The sequence below is a fragment of the Delphinapterus leucas genome, chromosome 7, assembly GCF_059928025.1.
Source record: "Delphinapterus leucas isolate spDelLeu-1000000601 "Yukka" chromosome 7, BTC_Dleu_Yukka2, whole genome shotgun sequence".
In the NCBI taxonomy this organism is placed as follows: Eukaryota; Metazoa; Chordata; class Mammalia; order Artiodactyla; family Monodontidae; genus Delphinapterus; species Delphinapterus leucas.
Window position 1 is genome coordinate 100,400,814 of NC_143135.1, and position 22,219 is coordinate 100,423,032.

General features: G+C 45.5%; 1 protein-coding gene across 1 annotated transcript; it reads right to left on the reverse strand.

The window, feature by feature from the left end:
* Positions 1-2,920: 2,920 nt before the first annotated feature.
* Positions 2,921-20,246, reverse strand: TMEM218 (transmembrane protein 218). Its single transcript, XM_022560336.3, has 4 exons — positions 19,930-20,246; positions 10,032-10,247; positions 9,083-9,185; positions 2,921-5,877 (listed from the first exon to the last, which is right to left on the reverse strand). Exons 2-4 carry the CDS (start codon positions 10,139-10,141, stop codon positions 5,743-5,745), a joined length of 348 nt encoding a protein of 115 aa, XP_022416044.1. The 5' UTR covers positions 10,142-10,247; positions 19,930-20,246; the 3' UTR covers positions 2,921-5,742.
* Positions 20,247-22,219: the final 1,973 nt, after the last annotated feature.

Sequence of the window (22,219 nt, forward strand, 5' to 3'; positions counted from 1 at the left end):
CCTGCAGGGAGACAGGTTCCCTCGCCCACCGCTTCTGGGGCAGTGTTGGCAGGGTGTTGTCCCTCCCTGGGCGCTCACTCTGGAGGTCTCCTTCTCAGCCTCACCACTGATGGCTTCGAGCCTTTTCCTCATTAGAAAACAGTAATGACGTTACCTCCCTCAGAGGATCGCTATGAATCAGGGAGACAAGTCAGTGTCAATGCACGCCCCGCCCTCAGGGGCTTGTTTAGTTAGGGGATAAGACAGGAACAGGGAAACGTTTAAACGATGCGAGAAAAAACACCAGGGTAGGTGACTCAAGTTGAGAGACTTCACCGTCCACTCGTCCAGCCTTGAAGGGCCAGGGCTGGCAGGAGGGCAATCCTAGTGGCAATGGAGGAACAAATGTGACCATCCAGAAAGAAGAATGAACAGGAAGGAAGTGAAAACGGACGCGTATCAAGCCCCTAAATGTGTTAGGCCCAGGGACTGGAAAATGAACAGACATTCTCTGGTGCCAGCGGCTCAGTGTGGCGCTAGGGAGATGCACAGGGCGTGTGGGAGCTCGGGGCCGGCCTCAGAAATGAAGGCTGGGTGTAGGTAGGAGTCCGGGGCCCCGGGCCCTGACATCGGTCCTTGCACACCTGGGTCCCAGGCCCAGGATCCCTGCCCCGCAACCCCTCTCTGCAGCTCTGGGCACTGACTGTCCCTGGAGGCCCAGGACCTGCCCCCTCTCTGGGCCTCGGCACTCACTTGGGGCTAATGCATGAGCGTTACGTTAATTAGTTATTCATTTAATTTAACTTCACATTTGGTCTCAATTAAGCTTAAAGTGTTCTTCCTTATAGATGTTACAATAGCACTTGTAATTAAAAAGCAATATCTCTTTGCATGTCTCCTTTAGAGATCCATTGGGAGGCTGGGCTAGTGAGGGGGTGGGGAGAAGCCAAGAAAAGGAAAGCGGCTCTTGGTGGATCTCAGCACTGGGAGGCGGCCACTATGAGTGAAGTCGGGGGAAGCTATCAACACATCATGGGTGTCGGGTGGGCACCCTGAGAACTGGATAGTGGCACTGGAGCTAATGGGGCAGGTCTCATGCATGAAGGCGTGGGGTACGGAGAGGATGGAAGAGGGAAGGTAGAAGGAGGCAGTCCTTAGAGGCGGAAGAGGGGCCGATATGCTGGGGTAGGCAGAATAATGCCCCTCCTCCAGAGGGGTCCACAGCCTAGCTGCCAGGACCGGTGAATGCTATCTTACATGGCAAATGAGACCTGGCAGATGTGGTTAAGGACCGCTCCTTACAAATCAGAGGGGGAGGCAAGAGTGTCAGGTATCAGATTAGAAGATGCTGGCTTAGAAATTTTTTTTTTTAATTTTTAAATTTAAAATTTTTGACTGCCACGGAGTGACGTGCCGGGATCTTAGTTCCCCGACCAGAGACTGAACCTGTGTCCTCAGGTTCAGTGAAAGCGGCGAGTCCTAACCACTGGACTGTCAGAAGATGCTGGCTTTGAAGATGGATGCAGGGCCAAGGAATACGGGCAGCCTCCAGAGGCTGGAAAAGACAAGGAAACAGGATTCTCCCCTAGAGCCTCCCAAACCTTGATTTTAACCTCGTGAAACCCATTTTAGATTTCTGGCCTCCAGAACTATAATACATTGGTATTCTTCTAAACTGCTAAGTTTGTGGTAATTTGTTATAGCAGCAATAGAAAACTATTACATGTTCCCAGTGTAAAATGGGGCCAACATCAATATGAAGACAGCAAGACCAAAGAAATCTGCAAAGATTTAAAAAAAAAAAAAAAGTGGAGAGGATGGCCGTGGAGCATTTGGATACCATATAGATGCCACATGTGTAACTACCCCAAGTTCCCTGAAGGCAGGACCTGGGCTAAATGTACACCCTTTACAATATCCAACGTGTGTGAGGAAAACCAGAAAAATGAACTTTCTCATTCCGTCTGTGGTGCCGGGCCCCAGCTTTGATCCTTGCTGTCATTTCTTAGGTCCCAGGAAACTGAGGCAGGAGGGTGTGTGTTGAGTAGGCTGGGAGTGGGGGGACTGGGAAATTTTTTGTTTTTCCTTGAGTAAACAGCAACCAATGTGGTCTGCTAGAGACAGAGATCGAGAAACAAACACACATTCTTGGCTTGTGGCTCTGATTCTTCCACTGGCACCTCTGAAAACCAACCCAAGTACCAAACTTTCTGGGCAGACAGAGCTGAAGAGAGAGCTTGCCACGTATATCCTTGATACTCAGTCCACAAGCCGCTCCCCTGGTATCTCTAAGCAAAGTCTCACAGCACAGAAACCACCCCCCCCCACCCCGAAACCAGACGTGATCAGTGAGGCTGTCCCTGAGGTCCACGTGGCTCCTAACTGTATTGCCCTGGATTCCTGGCCAATTCCTAAGATTCTGGATTTTCCTCTAGATTCAACTGCTTCTCCTTGGTATTCCTTGGTCCCTCCTTTTCCTTTGTTTTCATCTTATGGAGCAACATGATGTAAGGAAGTGAAGAACTGGGGCTGCCTGAGTTCAGGTCCTGAGTCCTGTTTAACCCCTAGCTGAGTGACCTCAAGCAAACCCCTTCACCCCTCTGTGCCTGTTCCCCATCTGTGAAATGGGGGTATTAAGAGCACTTGTTTCACAGGGTTGCTATAAGGATTACATAAGCTAATACTTAAGAAGGCACTTAGAAAAGTGCCTCGTACGTGTTTGTTCAATACAATAAAAATTGTGATCTCAGCAAGCAAAGAATAGAATATTCCGAAGTATTGCGTTGGAAATAGAGATGAAAGATTGAACTCCATGGACTACAGCATCCCTTCCAATCCTGAGCTTTTATGCTCCCGCGAGGATAATCAGCACTTCTCCAGACTCATTTCCATGCGGTTCCCATTCCCGTGTCTGGAAACTTGCTCCTATGTAATAAGAGCCAAATACTTGAAGCTTTATGCCAAGAAGTCATGATAAAATGCTTTTTATTTGTACCATAAATGTTAATTAGGAATTCTTTAATGAAACGTTTACATTTTTTGGATACGGGTCAGGGCAATGGTGGGTACACATAGCTAAGAAATAGTGTTAGCCAATGTAAAAATAAGAAGTTGTTCGAAAGCCAAAACGGATCCTTAAAACCATCGGAGAAATGAAATGTCAGGATCCCGATGCAAAGTGTGAGCCTCACTACTAACAAGCTGGGCAACTTTTAAATTTTTATTTATTTACTTATTTTTGGCTGCGTTGGGTCTTTGTTGCTGCGCGCGGGCTTTCTCTAGTTGCGGCGAGCGGGGGCTACTCTTGGTTGCGGTGTGCGGGCTTCTCATTGCAGTGGCATGAGAAGTGGGCTCTAGGCATGCAGGCTTCAGTACTTGTGGCACGTGGGCTCAGTAGTTGTGGCTCACGGGCTCTAGACCGCAGGCTCAGTAGTTGTGGCGCACGGGCTTAGTTGCTCCGCGGCACGTGGGATCTTCCCGGACCAGGGCTCGAAGCCGTGTCCCCTGAATTGGCAGGCGGATTCTTCTTAACCACTGCGCCACCAGGGAAGCCCCTGGGCAACTTTTTAAACCCCTGTATCTCTCTGCCTGTCTCTCATCTGTGAAATAATTGCAGCAGGTTTCTTTACACATGAATAAAAATCAAAGCAAAACAAAACCCTTCAACTGCAGCAGCAACAGGATAGAGCTGACAGAAAAGTTGATGTCTTAGAGAACAGATCAAGAAATGGATTACTTTATGTTAGAATAAAAACATTTAAAAGTGATTTGGATCCCTTCATCCCAGGATGGAGTGAGGAAGACAGCCTGGATGCCTCAGAGCCTCATTCTGGGATGGATTTACTCCACCAGGACCGTGCTTCACACTCAGTGGGAGCACAGTCAATGCTGAGTGAGTGCCGACACCTGCTGTGTGCAGCATGCATGAATGGCAGTGCATTCCCTAGCAACTGAACAGCGTACAATAATTCTGATGAATTCTTAGATTAAATATCCGATACCATGCATCAGGAAAGAATGTTAGCTTTACTTCTGTTTTACCAGTGAGAAATAAAAGGAACTTGTCAAAAAAATTACGAAGTGTGTTCTGCCGGCTCGCGACAGCGCCACCTAGTGGATCAGAGAAACGACTCCGCTGTGAACGTTGTGGCGTCCTGCTCATGTGGTTTTCGTCAGGATGCAATTTTAAGAGGCTGTGAAATAACCTGTCTTCTTATATGGAAGCCCTGATTCACTCTCCCTCCCCCACTTCCAGACAGTGGGATCACCACAGTCTCTTTGCCACGGGATCCCCTCTGGGTGGCACCACCTGTGCTAAGGCCATTGATCAAAGAAGGATGAATGGGGCCCTGAGATGATTTGTTTGTATTTAAAGGATGCCCTCTAAGCCCTGTCCCCAGGAAGGCCGTGAGCACAAGGGGTGCCATATTAGCCACTGATTATCGGGGTCCCCCATGTAGAACTCAGTGAAATTCATTTTGTCCTCCCAGACTTCTACTTCTTATCCCAACCCTGTGAGGGTTGTTTTCAGGGTTGGACATGACTTCGTGGCGTATGAAGGTAGAAGGTGACCCATCATTCATGTCACCACTGCTGGTAGTTACAGGATCTACAGAAGGCAGGCTAAACTAAAATACGCTTTGTACGAAGCATATTTTTGCCCTTAACACACAAGCCTGTCATTTACATCTGTGTTAAAAAAAAAAAAAAAAAAAGATTAGTGTGCTACTGGCATTATAGCAGGCACTCAATCAAGTTCTTATTCCAGCTCGTTTTCTGGTTCTTAATTTTAAGCCAGAAAGTCCTTCTTCAAATAGCTCTAGGGAGCCAGGATAAGACTTCCAAAATGGAACCAGCCTAGAGCCCCTCTAGTTACTAACAAATTTCACTTGGTCTGGGGGCTTAGGTATAAAGTTATACCTAAGCCTGGGCATATACATTCCTCACCAGCTTTGGAGAAAGAGCTACGAAGATGAAAGAGATGACAGTAACCCCAAGTGGACTCTTATGGTAACCAAATAAGGCGACAAAGGCCACCAAACCCTGGAAGCAAAAGAATCCAGAGAGACAGAGCAGCAGGACACACAACTGGCATTTCCATACCCCGCCTCTAATCCCCGAGTAAACCTGAAATATAGCAATGCGAGGTTTAGAAGGCTGTGGCCAGGAGTTCGAGGTGAAAGCCAGTCCTTTAGCTGCTGTTGCTTGCTTTCTTGGAGCAGCGGGAAGCGACACCGTGGCCTCTGTGGAGCCCGGTGATAACCGGGGCCTGGATACGTCTCCAGGTCATTACACTGAAATAACCTTTTGAACTTTGATTGTCTTTCTTTCCCAAATGATCTTGACCTCGTAACTAACAATTTTTCATAGTATCAAAAAGGACCAAGTTCTTCCGTCGATTTGACAGCAGAAGCCAAAGTGCCCCTTTTCCCAAAATTCATTTACTGAAGTCTTCATTGAAAACCTACTCTAAGCAGATCCCTGTTGCTATTTCCTTTTCAAAAGAGATGGAAAATCTGAGGTACAGGTGCTAAGAAGATGGCAATATCCCTCTTAAGCTGGTGAGAATCTCTCCCCAGGGGCAATTTTGCAACCCTGTTTCTGGAAGCCAGGACTCAAGGGATTTGTCTTAGTGATGAAGAGATGATCCTCCGATCTTTAGGCAGGAAGGCTGTCAAAACAAGACTCCAAACAATACCTTTCTGCTCATCAATGACATCAAAGCGAGGGAAGGAACAGGGTCTTGGTTTTCCTGAAGATGGCTCAGTGGGACCGCAGTGGTTTGGCATAGATTGGCTCCACGATGTGATGGATTAGAACCAAGAAAAGGCTCCCAAGGAAGACAAGAGTGATGAAAGCCAGCAGGACATAGCGGCCAATGAAAAAGGCATCTACAATCTGGAGAAAGAAACATCAAAAACGAAATTACTGTCACTTCCGCACTCTGGCTGTGCTCATCTGTAATCTCTGATGAATGGGCCCAGAGTCTGTCCATATTTGTAACTTACAGTAACATCCTGCCCTGAGTCTACCCTGCACATGGATAAGAAAGAACCTTTTTTCAACGTGCTGAGCCAGAAATACAAGATAAAGAGAGTCTTAATGAAGTCCAGGGAACAAATGGCTCCATGTAGGAGGTTCACAAACACTCTGAAGACCCTGGACAAGTCCTTTTCTGTTCTGAAATCAGTTCTCGGAAAGAGTTAATGAGAAGTTTGCTTGCTTGGTCTCTGAAAGGCTCATTAGGTGGCTGTCAACTTTTCATCATGGAGAATTTTAAACATACATAAAGATACGATAGTATAATAAACCCCACACACCCAGGACCCAAGCCCTCACATCATCAACCCATTGCCAACTCAGGAGATGTCATTTTCAAAATGAAAAGGCGACTCTAACACTTTCATCAGAAGAGTTCTGAACCCTAAAATTCGTAACCCAGCATTCCAAGGGTTGGGGGAAATAGTCATTTTCCTGAGATACTGAAACACGAAGAGGAGAGATAACTTGCCCCAATTCGTACAGTTGGCTGCTTGGCAACCAGTTGTACTTGAGGTCCCGAAACTGTTGGTCTTTGCTGACATAAACCTATGATTGGTATTGGCCCTACCTGCTTGTCTACTGTTCACAGCCAGAGCTCTGTTTTCCTCAGATCCAAACGGTGCTGCTTAAGTCCGGGCAGGAAAAAGCAGTTTAATCTACAGACTTAAGGGAGAAGCAGCACAAACCAAGTGACTGGGGACTTCACAACTTCCGGAAGCTTTCAGAACCCAGCACCTGAAGAGAACCCAAAATACCTGAAGGGCGACTGTGGTTGACAGAATAATGGCCCTAAAATGTCCACATCCTCATCTCCAGAAAGTCCAAATATGTTAAATTACACGACAAAGGAGAACTAAGGCTGTAGATGGAATTAAGGTTGCTAACGAGCTGACCTTAAAATAGGGAGATTGGCCTGAACTGTCCACTACAGGTGGCCCAATGTAATCACAAGGGTCCTTAGAAGTGGTGGAGGGATGCAGGAGACAGGGTCAGAGAGAAGGATGTGAGGACGGAGGCAGAGTCAGAGAGACGTTACTTTGCTGGCTCTGAAGATGGAGCAACCCCTTGATTTTAGCCCAGTGAGGCTAATTTGGGGCTTCTAATCTACGGAACTATATAAGATAGTAAATTTGTGTTGTAAGCCACTAATTTCGTGGTAATTTGTTACAGCAGCAGTAGGTAACTAATACAGTGGCGATACACAAAGCACCTGTCAAGTCCGAGCTCTGCTGTGATCCCTGAGTTCCAAAGACACCAAGAAGGAAAGGGCTGCTCCAGAGATTACCCTGACAGCCAACTTACAACAAAGGTCAGCTTGATGAAACAGCTTTAACATAACCTTGACCCTGGCTCCAGGACTGAACAAGTCTCTCGCGAGCTGCATGTTTGCTGGTTCGACAGGGTTCACTTTTTAATTAGCCAATTAGCAGGCCTTGGGTGAGCAGGGCCCAGGCCATGTATTATTGATACAGTATTGAGCCAAGCTGCTGAAGGGGCTGGTGCTCGAAACCTGGAAATGAGATCCTGCTGGCCATGCTGACGAACTTATTTTGCTCAAAGCCCATTCTGCTCTCCTGGGTCTGAAACTCATATGACAGAGGAAAGAGGGATTGATTTCGAAACAGTGTTTACTCTGTGCCCTTCTTCCAACGTTCACATCCGCAGCGATCCAGAAGTGCGCAGCCTTCCCCGCTCTCCGCATTTTAGACAGGAAAACCAGGGTGGGAGTCTGCGCCCCAGCTCACACACAGTCCTGACACAGCCAGAGTGGTTTCCAAATGGTGACCGGAAAAAACCTGGCATGTATGAAAATAATTCCTCAGTTTTGTGTGGTAAGTATTATTTCCCTTGGAATTTTCAGAACGAATTTCCTCCCTTTTGCCATGGTCAGTCCTAGATAGAACTGGAAATGTGTGCCGATTTTAGTTCAGGAGTTATATCATTTTGTGTAGTCTAGTGTCTAGTGTCAAAATAGTCACCTCTGCACTTGCTGCGAAGGCCCCCAATATTCTGTGGAGTCCCCAACAATGAAGGTTTTGAAGACGGACCTCAGCTTGAATCCTTGCTCTGCCTCTTCCTATACATGTATGATCTTGGGCAAGTTACCCTAACCCCTTCCAGCCTCGGCATCCTTACCTATGAACTGGGGACACTAACAGCACCTGTGTCATACCACTTAGGGCTGTCCTGAGGTTTAAATGAGAGCTTGTAAATAACAGGCTTAGCACAGGACCTGGCACACAGCGATGCCTTAAAAAACGTTAGCTGTTATCACCGTGACAGCTTAAAAACTAAAACAGAGGAAAGAAGCTGCTCGAAAAAGTAATGGGACACAGGAAGTCAATACTGTGATCAAGATCGTGGGGACCTGAGACCAGCTCTGTACGGCAAAGCCAGAGCCCCAGTCAGGAATGAACCAGAATGGGTGGGGTCTGGGAGAGATGATAAAAATCCACGTAGACAGGTAGGTGCTGGGAGATGTGGTTCTAGAAACGAGGACCAAAGGGGCCTCCCCAAAGGCTGTTAGTATTAAACGCACCAACCTCTACAACTTCCGCTTTCCAGAGAAGCACCCCTCCTTCCTCACTGCTCTTCTCTACGGACAGTGCTCGCTCCACGCCACAAGTGGAAAAACGCAAACACACGGAGGTGAAAAAGCATGTCATTCAGCACCGGAGAGCACTGCCTAAGTGCTGCCCGGGATGCGAGTTTCTGAGCCAAGGCCAGCAGGAGTGGGAGCCTCTTACTCAGGACAGGCTCTTCACGAGGTGGCTTCTGGGCTTACGGCTCGTTCCACTTGATGCAAACTGGAGACGAGAACAGATTAGGCAAATAGCTGCCCGGGGGTGTCGCAAGGGGGCATCGGAAGAACTGTCTCTTCCTGGGGGAGGGGGGAGGGGGTTAAAACTCCCTCTGAGCTCCCCGCATCCTGGTTTCAACTTTACAATTTTTCTAACACACTTCGGCCCTCCTGGCATCAGGGACCATGTGGGGCAGGATGGAGGTCCAGAGCAAAAGAAGAGACACAACTCAGGATGCAAAACAAAACCCATGGTTTTACCTTCATCTCAGCCTCAGGGGCTGGGAATTCACTGGCTCGGGGGAAGAGCAACAGAACCGCAGTGATAGTCAGAGCACCGAGGAACACGAAAATGACGGAGAACCTGGGAGTGAAAGACAGAGGGTTAAAAGCACTGTTCAGTCTCCTCTCTATTCAGCTAGGCCGGGACTGGCTCTTCCCTGGGCGGATATCCTGTTTCAGTCCATTAACAGGGCCCAGCGTGCTGCCCACACCGCCCAGGGAATTTAGAAATGTTTTCCCCTTCATCCCCAAACCCTTCTTCCCAGACAGGTACCAGCGGGATGCGTTCCTGTTTATTCCTGGGAACTCCAAATTCCTAAGAATGGGAATTGGTAGTTTTTATCTTTGCCTCTGTGCAGTCATGATCAGGAAAAAGCGAAGCAGCTCATCCCCCAAGTGCTGTGTTTTAAACCAGAAAACTTTAGTAAATGATGTAACTTGCTGATTTGTACCTACACTGTCTGGCCAGGGAGTGTGACTCCATGGTGACCTTAGAGTCAGTTTATGGCCTGATTCTTTCTTAAGTCAATGCCAGCCCAAGTCACCTAGGACTCTTCAGCGTCCCAGGGCCCAGGTCTGGAGCCTTAGGGGCTGGACCCAGTGCCTGCTGTAAATCTCAACAATTAAGAAACACGCACACATACAACCCCAAGAAACTCAACAGGCACCGAAAGCGGATTCTCTTTCCATCCCCTGTGTCCCCACCTCCTCAACACTGAGAGCTGACAGATACCACTCCCCTTCTCCTCCCACCTCTGCTTCCGAGCATAAATAACAGTTAGTCCTTATGATGACGTGAAAATGCAACTCATTCAAACTGCCAGTAATTACAACAATGAGCTTCTGAATTCTAAACGTTTCATGAGCATCAGCGATTGCACTTCTAATTGCTTTTACCTGGGACTCCTGGCTGGAGAGAAGGCCTTACCTAGCTATACCTGAGGCTCTGGATAGCAGCAGACACAGCAGCAGCACTGACACCCAGAGCAGGGCGAGGATGAACACGCCAGCCCCCACGCCCAGCACGGTGCCAGCCATGCAGGGGGGGGGCAGCTGAGAGCTGCAGGCCTGGACCCCCCGGCCCGATGAGCTGTCTGTCCCTGGTGTGTGGGTACCGCCAGGCTTCCGTGCGCTCCTGGGTTTCCTGGTGGGCGGTCAAACACAGAAAGTCCCAATTCATTCTGGGGAATTTTTTTTTTTTTTTTTTTTTTTTTTGGCGGTATGCGGGCCTCTCACTGCTGTAGCCTCTCCCGTTGCGGAGCACAGGCTCCGGACGCGCAGGTTCAGCGGCCATGGCTCACGGGCCCAGCCGCTCCGCGGCATGTGGGATCTTCCCGAACCGGGGCACGAACCCGCATCCCCTGCAACGGCAGGCGGACTCTCAACCACTGCGCCACCAGGGGAGCCCCCATTCTGGGGAATTTTTGATGATTGCTGTGGTAGGAAGATTCGTCAATACAGGTCTTTGGGAATGTCGAGTCCCTTAATAGGAACTAAAAATTTAGAACCCAAACCTTTCTTTTTGGTGAGGACTGAGAAGCTGCTTTCTGCTCCATGTGGGTCATTTCAAATTCGGAATCTGAGTTTGTCTTCCCACAACCCACAAGCTGGATTCTCCCTTAATACAAAACCCTAACCGAGAGCTGTAAAAGGTACCAGGACCTGAGGGCTCCAGGGCCCACGAGAAGTCGTAGCTCTCGGGTTATGTCTGTGGTGCGAGCTGTGAATCACAAGACAGAACTCCTAATCCTTGGAGAAGAAGAGCCATCACTGTTTCTGAACATTCACTTGTGCTAAGTACCTTACAAATATAGCTCATTCAATCCTGGCAATAAGCTTCTGAGGTCAGTATTATATGCTCGTTACAGAAGACGTAACTGAGGTATAACGTGATGGGACAGTACTAGCAAACCCGGTGGCTTAGAACAGACAGTTATACTCTCACAGTTCTGGAGGCCAGAATTCTGAAATTAATGTGTCAGCCAGGTCACGCTTCTTTCCAAAGGCTCTAAGAGAGAATTCTTCCTGCCTCTTCCAGCTCCTGGCGGCCCCAGGTGTTCCTTGGCTTGTGGCTGCATCACTGCAATCTCTGCCTCTGTCTTCACATGGCCTCCCCTGTGTCTCTGTCTTCTTCCTGTCCCATCTCTTATGGGGACACTTGTCATTGGATTTAGTTCCACCCAAATGATCCATCATGATCTCATCTCAACATCCTTAACTTAATTGCATCTGCAAAGACCCATTTTCCAAATAAACCTGTCCCATTCACAGGTTCCAGGGGTTAAGATGTGGACATATCTTTCTTGGGGCCACCATTCAACCCACTCCAGGGTAACACCATATAGTACCTCCCCTGATTTTCCCTTTCAGTATCAGAGGCAAAGCCTTAAGCAAACAATTTCCTCCTCAGGCTGATGGTTTTCTTTACCCTAATGGCTTAAATACCACAAAAATGATTACCTATGAGAATTTCTGTTATAAAGATTTTGGAAAGTAAGTCCTAAGCATGAACTGCTAACCAACAAAACCCCACATATATTCACTCAACATTTATTTATTTATTTATTTATTTAATTTATTTTTTTGGCCACGCGGAGAGGCATGTGGGATCTTAGTTCCCCAACCAGGGATCGAACCCGCGCCCCCTGCATTGGAAGCGTGGGGTGTTAACCACTGGACTGCCAGGGAAGTCCCAGTCAACATTTATTTTGCACCTACCTTGTAGAGCATTGCTACAAGCTGGGGATCACAAGGTAAACGAGACATTTCTTCTGACAGAAGCTTAAGGCCTAAACACTGTTATGCAGACAGCTTGCCATTCTGATCAGTAGGGAAACAAGGTGCAATGGGGATCGAGATGCGAGAAGGGCTTTACAAAGGAGGTGACTCTGCCTGGGCCCATTTGGGAGAGAACCATGGCCAGAGGACAGAGTAAGGGAGAGGTGGGCAGAGAGGCCTGGCAGCAGATGGGCGTGGCCCCCTTGCCCATTCTCCCCTCATTAGACACAGGGGTGTCGGGTGTCCTCAGTAACTCAATATGCCAAGGGTTTTCCCATCTCTGGGTCCTTGTGCCTGCTGTTTCCACTACCTGGAATGAACCCCTGGCCCCAAAGAAGCCGTCTACCATTTGCAGGGCTGGCTCCTCCTCATCCTTCTGACCCAGCTTTAAACACAGCGTCCTCAGAGCGGTCTTCCCTGACCATCCTAGCTAAAGAAACCCACATTCACTCTAGTTCCTTCAGAGGGCACTTCACAAACTGTAGTTCACATTCTGATTTATTGTTCACAGGTTTACTTTCTGTCTCTCCAGCTAGAATAGTAAACTCCAGGAGGGCAGAGACTTTGTATCTTGCTCACTACAGTCTCGCCGGTTCTTTTCTACAGAGGTTGTAAGTAATAGGTATTTGTTGGATGAATACATGAAGCAGTGCTAACAAGCCCACAAAAGTCCAATGAAGGAGTGATGGGATCGTATCTAATTTTAGAGAAAGATGACTGTGGCTTCTGGTCAATATGCTGGACAGAGCTGACACGGGAATTACCCCACATAACAGCAAACACATAGAAAGGCTTAATAAAATAGATGAAAAGAATTTAATACACAGCGCAGCTTGAAAGCAATAAAGGGAAATCCTTAAGTACTATAAACAAAAATGTAACTCAAAGCCTGGATAGTAAGCAGGAGCTGAGCCCAAAGACCTGCAGGGGTCCTGGAACCAGGTGCAAACCTTAGGAGTGGTCCTTTCCTCGACAGGTGAGGCCTCAGACCCATGATACAGAGAACTAGAACTGAGAACAAGGTATAAAAATGGGCTCTGTAAGGGCTCAGCTGTCTTTGAAACAGGGACTAAAAAATTTGATGCTGACGTGGCTGGAAGAAAGCGGGCCAAGTACCTGAGCCCATGGGTGAAAAAAGAACAACCCAAGAGAAATCTGCATCCCAATCCGTCATCACATGCGGGAGAGGGGTTCGGATCACACTAGCACTGAGGTGTGGGAATCCCAAGTAGTAAGAGAAACATGAAAACTACATGAACAGTGAGAAGCCCATAGGATCCCAGCATAGACAAATGGAAACCTCTCTGGAGGGAGGTCAGCATGCAAGGTTCCCACTGGAGTGAGTGTAAAATAGAGGTTTTCAGACATACAGAGACTGGAATGGAGTTCACCTCTCATAGATATACTTCACCAAGAAGGAAAATGAACTAAGAAAGAAGGTGTGAGATGTAAGGAGGAAAGGTGAGAAAAATATTAGTAAATACTGACAGTAAAGACTTCTTTAATGATAAGGACTAATTTCTTGATGAGTTAAAAACAAGGAAGAATTAAAATATTTGTCGACAAGTGGAAGGTGAGAAAGGACAGCTCAAAGTTAAATCATTCCATAGTTATTATTTTGCTCTGAGGAGGTGAGAGTTAATGATTTTACCTATAGGCTTTGTTAAGCTAAATATGCATGTTAAACACCAGATAGCATAAACAGGATGAATAACTTCCATACTAGTAGAGTGAGAAAAATAAAGGAAGAAAGCAGAAGGCAGGAGTGGAAAGAAACAAAGGAAAATACAGAATAAGACTGTAAAAATAAGCCCAAATATAACCGTAATCATAGTAAATGTAAGCAGATTACACTTGACTGTTAAAAGAGATTCTTATATTAGACTCTTTTTCGAACAGCTCTTTATAAAAGCTGTGCAGAAAGCATAATGAGAGAGAGGCTGAAAATAAAGAGAGTGAAAAAGACATACAAAGTAAATACTACCAAAACAAAAAGAGGGGAAAAGGGGAATTGTTCAATGGATACAGAGTTTCAGTTGTGCAAGATGAAAAAGTTCTAGAGATCTGTTGCACAACGATGTGAATATACTTAACACTGCTGAACACTCAAAAATTGTTAAGGTAGTAAATTTTATATATGTGTTTTTTACCACAATTACCAAAAAAAGAGAAAAAAACAAACAAAATAAAACAAAATACAGTCTGGTAAAGCAATATCAGTATCAAGCAAAACAGAATGTAAAGCTTTGAAAAATATTAATAACAACAGTCACAAAGGGAATAATTTAACAAAAAAATACAACTCAAAACACATGAACCTAAAACAAAGCCTCAAAACATATAAAGCCAAAACTGAATCACCGCAATAAATGGAAAAGCCCACAAATTTCGTGCAAGATTTTAAAATACCTCTCTCAGAAACTGATAGATCAAGCAGCTAAGAATAAACACTTGACAAGGAGGATATACAAATGGCCAACAAATATGTGAAAAGGTGCCCAACTTCATTAGTCATCAGGAAATTGCAAATGAAAACCAAAATGCAGTACCTCTAGACACCTACCAGAATGGCTAAAATGAAAATGACAGATAACACCAAGTGTTGACAAAGATGTGGAGTAACTGGAACCCTCATACCCTGCTGGTGAGAGTCTACCAGTAGACTACCAGTAGTTGTTACCACCGCTTTTGAGACTCTTTGGTAATATCTAATAAAGCTGAATAATCGTGAACCCTAGACCCAGCTCTTCTCTTCCTGGGTGTGTCCCCAACAGACACATACACATAAGTTCACTAAAAGACATGTACAAAAGTTCAACGCAGCCATATCTGAAATAGTTAAAAACTGAAACAACCTGGGCTTCCCTGGTGGCGCAGTGGTTGGGAGTCCGCCTGCCAATTCAGGGGACACGGGTTCGTGCCCCAGTCCAGGAAGATCCCGCATGCCACAGAGCGTCTGGGCCCGTGAGCCACGGCCGCTGAGGCTGTGCGTCCGGAGCCTGTGCTCCGCAACGGGAAAGGCCACAGCAGTGAGAGGCCCGCGTACCGCAAAAAAAAAAAACAAAACTGAAATGACCTAAATATCCATCAGTCGAATAGATAAAGTGTGGTATTATACATACAAGCTCTTCATTCATACAATGAAATAGTAGAAAGCAGCAAAAATGAACAAACTACAACTATACCCAGCAATGTGGGTGAGTTTTTCAAATATTGAGTGTAAAAAGCTAAAGGCAAAGGAGTTCATACTGTATAATTCCACATATATAACGTTTAAAAACAGGTCAAACTAATTTTGGGGTTAGGAGTCAGGAGTGTGGTTACCTTGTAGAAAGTAGTGACTGGAGGGGGTCTGAAGAGGTTCTGGGGTGCTTATGAAATTTTGTTTCTTCATCTGGGTGTTGGTTACATGGCTTTGTTAATTCTGTTAAATTTTATCTAGCTGTACACTTCTGATTTGCATATTTTTCGGTATGTGTGTTATACCTTTTTTTTTTTTTCCAAAAAAGTTTACCTCAAAGAAAGTCTGAAGAGATATACCAGACAAATGCAATATATGGGCCTTGTTTGGGTCCTGATTCAAATAAACCAACTATACAAAATCTTTTATGAGATGACTGGGGAAATCTGAACAGTATCTGGATACTTGATGATATTAAGGAATTGCTGTTTATTTTTTAAATGAAAAATATACTTTTTAAAAAAATGTGGGGACTTCCCTGGTGGCACAGTGGTTGGGAATCCGCCTGCCAATGCAGGGGACACGGGTTTGAGCCCTGGTCCGGGAAAATCCCACGTGCCATGGAGCAACTAAGCCCATGCACCATAACTACTGAGCTTGCGCTCTAGAGCCTGTGAGCCACAACTACTGAGCCCGCGTACTGCAACTGCTGAGGCCCACCTGCTGCAACTACTGAAGCCAGTTCGCCTAGAGCTCGTGCTCCGCAACAAGAGAGGCCACTGCAATGAGAAGTCCATGCACCGCAACAAAGAGCAGCCTCCGCTCGCTGCAACTGGAGAAAGCCCACGCGCAGCAACGAAGACCCAGCGCAGCCAAAAATTAATAAGTAAATTAATTAATTAAAAAATGCGATGGTGTTGTGGTTATATTGCTAAAAGATTATTTCTGATATACAGGTACACACACACACGCACACCAGAGATAAGAGAAAACGATGTCTGGGAACTTTATAATTATTCAGGGGAGAGGAGAAGACGGGGGCTAATATGAAACAAGGCTGGTCATGAGTTAACTGTTGAAGCTGGGTGGCGAATACATGAATGTTTGCTATACTATTTTCTGTACTTCTGAATATATTTGAAACTTTTGTAATAAAAAGATGTGTGTATGAATAAGTATACATGTATAAGTAGGAATAAATCCAACAAAAGATGTGGCCTCTCACGTTGCGGAGCACAGGCTCCGGACGCGCAGTCTCAGCGGCCGTGGCTCACGGGCCTAGCCGCTCCACAGCATGTGGGATCTTCCCAGACCAGGGCACAAACCCGTGTCCCGTTCATCGGCAGGCGGACTCTCAACCACTGCGCCACCAGGGAAGCCCATGAAGATTTTTATAGCAAAAATTATAAAACTTTATTTGAAGATACATATTTTTAAAAGGTCTGAATAGAGAAATAACCCATGTTCCTGAATGGATGGGTTGGTTTAATATTGAAATATCTCAATTTTCCTTAATCTATCAGTTCAATGCAATTCTAACCAAAATCTCAAAGTAATTTTTTGTGGAACTTGAAAACTGATCCTAAATTCATATGGAAAAGCAAAAGCCCAAGAATAGCGAAAACAATTTTGAGAACAGGATGGAAACTTGCCTTTCGTGTTACCAACTGCTGCAAGACACGTTATAAAACCAAGGTAATTAAAACAGTGTGATAGTGGCATAAAGACACGTGAGCCAGTGGAATAAAACGGAGAACCCAGAAGCAGATCCATGCATTTATGAGAACTTTGCACAAGACAGAGTTGGCTTTATACTCAGTGGGTAGAGGATTTCATAGATAGTGTTGGGACAAGTGATTATCCAATCAGAAAAGAATAAAACCAGATCTCTACTTTATATCATATGCAGAAGCCAATTTTAAATGGAAAGTAATTCATAATAAAACAGCATATGTTTAAATATACAAATGTTCAGGCTGACTACACTAGAATACATAAGGAAGTAACGCACTCAGATGCTCGCACCTAAACTTAGAATCACCATGAACGCAAAAGCTACAAATGCTGGCTGATGCAGGTGTGTTATACGGCAACTCAAATACCACGAGCTGGGCTGCCTTCAGGTACGGGGTTTTCTAGAGTGATGAACAACTCTTGTTAAAAAGTTCCAAAAAAAATAAAAAATAAAAAAAAAAAAATAAAATAAAATAAAAAAAGTTCCAAACCACAAATAAGTATACTTTCCCCTTGATTTACATTAGAGTTGCATTCCTGGAAATTTTACTATATTAAACTGTGCCAAAAAATACATTATGTTTATACAAAAAATGGAGTTAGGTTCTAGGCTTATATTATAAATGAGTATCCTGTGAGACCCTCAAAAGTTGTGCAGGAGGAAGGACAGTTCTTTACTATGAGGGGCTGTCCAGTGTACTGCAGGACTTCTAACGTCCCCAGACCTTCTTTGTAAACCCTGGTAGTGTCCCCAAAATCACAATAATAACCAGAGGTGCCCTCACGAATTCCAAAATGACCAAAGGGGCATTACCATCCCCTTAAAGAACCATGGTCCTAGATAAACTCTGGCATAAAGAGACATGTAGAAGGGTGTTCATAATAGCAAAACATCTGAAAAAATCTAAATGTCCATCAGTAAGGGAATGGGTATTATATACTCAGAATGAACACTTAAAATGATGAACTTGAGCTAGCCTTATTGATATGAATGTATCTCAAAACAATATTGAGTCTAAAAGCAAGTTGCAAAATGAAGCCCACAGTACTATGCTACTTGTATCTTTAAAATTTTAAAAATACCTAAATAGCAACATACATATAGTTTATGAGCTACACATATACAGTAAACATAAACATGGGCATAAATGATGGAAAGCAATTTCAGAAGAGCGTTTGTCTCTGGGGAGGGAGGAAGGAAAGAGAATGAGCCCTGCTTAGAATCTGCAGGAATTAGGAGGTACTGACCCCAGTGCAGAAGCTGGCACTGGAGGGCTGCCTGCTGGGGGCCCGAGTGGTGTGTTTAAAGGACAACAGTCGCTATGCGCTTTCAAATCACAGAAGCACGCAGGAAAAAGGGTGGAAGGGTGTAATCCGGATACACTGCTCCCCATTTTCTGTCAGCGCGTTAACAGATGACGACACATCGATGGCATTTTGGTAGCGTGACAACTGATTTTTCCCAGACTTGCATTTTATTTCATTACAAAGGTAGAGGCATTATCCTAATATTTTAAAATTCAAACCTTATTGAAGTGTTTAAAGTAGAAAAAAAGTGTGCAAGTTACCCCCCGCCCAATTATCTTTGAAGGTTTGGAACAGCTATAAAGGAAAATGAAGAAGAATCTTCCAGAAGGGCAGTTCACTCCTGTAACCCAATGTTTTCTTTTTTCTTTCTTAAAGATTTATTTTTTATTGAGGTAACACTGGTTTATAACATTATATGTTTCATGTGTACAACATTATATTTCCTCTTCTATATGCCCTACTGTGTGTTCACCATCAAAAATTTAGTCTCCATCTGTCACCCTACATTTGATCCCCTTTACCCATTTTGCACCCTCCCCACCTCCCCCTCTGATAATCACTACTCTGTTCTCTGGATCTATGTCTTCTTCTTGTTTGGTTTGTTCATTTTTGTTTGTATATTCCACGTATGAGTGAAATCATATGATATTTGTCTTTCGCCATCTGATTTAAGCACTGGTAGGGACTTTGAGGATACAAAAGAAATGTGATGTCACTCTTGCCTTAATAGCCTGTGGTCTGTTAACATCAACAGCACATGAAACAATTAGGAAACACTAAAGAAAGATATGACAATGTGCCAAACTTAATTTATAGTTAATTTCCCAAAAGAATACGACTACTACTACATATCTGCAGGAGCACTGTCGTCTTCAGAGCGCTTCTTCACTTGTATTATTTGGGGGAAATATTGCTTTGGCTGGAGTTACTGTGGGTCTTCATGGTACAGCTAGAACTAATGCTGGGCCCTGGCATATGGGTAGGAATGGGAAAAGTGAATCAGAAATGGAAGGGGATCCACGGAGAGAAAATAGTTTGAACAAAGAGGGTGAGACAAGATTGGCCACTGAGTATCTGGGGAATAATGTGGAGACTGGCCTCAGCCAGAGCAGAGGCAAATAATGGACAATAACACTGTGTAGACCAACTGTTCAGGACCAGTTCTGGGCCTTTAATATTTGGGGGGAAAGTGTTTAAAAGCTTGAGATTTGGAGTTAACCTTCTTATACTCCTAGTGATCAAACTGACTTTAGTTAAATTATAAACTAAGAATAGGGCATGACTGAGGAAGCATGGCAAACTTCTTACATCTTCCTGAATGGAGATAACGTTTTAGGTTTTCTCTCTCATAAGAAGGAGCCCTCCCCCAAAACCCAACTCTGTCCTCCCTTAACTGGGAGAAAGTATTAGTCTAATTTCCCCCGCCCTGTCGCAGATTCAAACTGGCTACAGGAAAACAGTGCCCACAGATCTCATCTTCACAATTTTCGCCCGCTATCTACCAGTAGTTGGGAGAGAGTTTAAGGTTTCGGTCACAAGGTATTTCGAATCGGGCACTGACATTTCACTTTCTTAAGAGCATGAGAAATAAAGCATTCCTGCCTTTTCCACCCCCAATTCAGCAATTATTGGCCGCCAGGCCTTGGGTCCAGATCGGCGGTGAGGGTAGCCTGAGAGGTCCCTGCACCGCCATCCGCCCACGCCTTCCTCTAGCCGTCTCAGCCCCATCCCCTGCCATTCTCTCCTCTCCGCGGCCACCTCCACTCATCTCACTTCCACCCCCCCCCCCTCACCTGGCTCCCCATTTCCCGGGTTCCCTACTCACACCTCTCAGTCCGGCCTGTTTCAGCCCACAGGGGATTTGGTCTACTCAGGGCGAATCACAAGTGGGCTTTCATCCAGGCAATTCCGGATTCGCTAATCAGCGCCGCTCTTTCAACTCCCAAATTCCCCCTCATTTGCTTACAACCGCCGCGGCTCCAGGCAACGCGGAGCGTGGTGGGTGGGCACGTCGCCCTCCGTTACGCACTCCGATTGGTCGGTGCCTGTTGGTCCTGGGACCGGCCTCATGTTCTATTGGATAGAGACAGTCCTGGCTCCCCACGCTCGCCCCACCCCGTTGTCAATCACACCGTCCCTTAGGTAACCCACGGGACCATTGGTCAGTCTAGCCTGAGGGCGGGTTGTTGGGCGGAAGAGTTGCTTTCCCGGCTTGCCTCGCTGTTACCGTGGAGACAGGACCGCAGCGCTGTGAGGCGGAGATTCCCGGCCACCCCTTCCTCCTTTCTAGACCTTAGTGCCTGTTCCGGAGTATAATGGTCATCACAGTTCCCGACCTACTGGCTCCGGCGGACCGCGGGATTTGGGGGCAAGTAAAATTAGGCCTCAGAGAGGGGGTCAGGCCCAGTCATCAAGGGTCCCTAACAAGCCTCCTGGAGAGAACCGAGTCCGAACCACCTTGTAATAACATCACGTTTTCATTCGTCCTTACCTCGCTTTTTTGTATTTGCCATTATTCTTCCGTTAGCCTTACGACGTACACTGCAGCAAGGATCATTCTACTCACGGGACAGACTGGGGAAGAGGAGCCAGGGTCAAATCAAGTAAATCTTCTGTAGCTACGCCTCCAGGCATCTGGAAATGGTCCATGCTTTTAGCAAACTGCTCTTGCCTAACTGCAAACAAAAACTTGCCATGATTTTGTTCCTTACCATCTTAGAGGTCTCTAATGAATCAGTTTTCATGGAATGTTGGAACTGAAATAGACTTTCGAACTCATGTAGTGTTAATTAAAAAAAAAAAAAACCTTGAAAGAGATAAGTTGCTTCTTCTTTAAAATCATAGGGGCTTCCCTGGTGGCGCAGTGGTTAAGAATCCGCCTGCCAATGCAGGAGTCACGGGTTCGAGCCCTGGTCCAGGAAGAGCCCACATGCCACGGAGCAACTAAGCCCGTGCGCCACAGCTACTGAGCCTGCGCTCTAGAGCCCACAATCCACAACTACTGAGCCCACGTGCCACAACTACTGAAGTCCGTGTGCCTAGAGCCCATGCTCTGCAGCAAGAGAAGCCACCACAATGAGAAGCCCTCACACTGCAATGAAGAGTAGCCCCCGCTCGCCGCGACTAGAGAAAGCCCCGCACAGCAACAAAGTCCCAACACAGCCAAAAATAAATAAGTAATTTATTTTTTAAAAAAAATCACATGGTGGACAAAACTGGTACTAGAACCGTGGTTGCATTGGTCTAAGTTTTTTTTTCATCGAAGTGTCTTTTCTCACATGGAGCTTATCTTACTTATGATGGGAACGATGTTATATAATCTGGAGGCAAGGAGAGTTAATCAAAAACTTTCCTGATTTTGATCTCATGTCTCATCCAAATATACTGCACCATAATCAATTTATGGATACTTGGACTTTCATTATTTCAGCCAATATGCGTTGTCTTCTGTCTTCCACTTTTCTCATTTCTCAAAAGGTGTATGGCCATCCTGAAAAACTTTCTCACTTTTATACTCTTTCTTTAAAAATAATCTTTCTCTTTCAACAAAGGAATTCAGAGGCGGCTGACTTTCTATTCCAGTCTAAGGTTCTTAAGGGAGGTGAAGACAATTAGAAAAGCATAAGACAGTTTTTACTCTGGAGCCCATGGATGGGCCATACGTGTGGAGAGGGGAGGTGGGTGTCCACAAACCCACCAAAAGGTAAGGTTTAGTGTATATGTGCATATGTGGGCTTTTCTGGGGGGATCGGTGGTATCCATGGTTTTCATAAGATTTTGAGTCCATAACCCCAAGATGTGTTCTGGGGAGAAAGCTGCTCAGATGTGTGTGGGGAGACTGGTCTAGGTTCTCAGGTCTGTAAGACTTCAGCAGATAAAGAGACGAGCTCTTTGCTCACTTACATCGGCCCGCCCAAGTTGTGTGTGTGTGTGTGTGTGTGTGTGTGTGTGTGTTTTACCTCTTCTGCGACTCATAGAGGTGATAAAAATTCATCAGATTCACATAACCGTTGAACTCAGAGGGTGATGAAATCCCAGTATAATTCTCTCCAAAGAACGTTCTGATTAATAGAAACTGCAGAGGAACTAATTTTATGAAAATAGCAAATGGGATT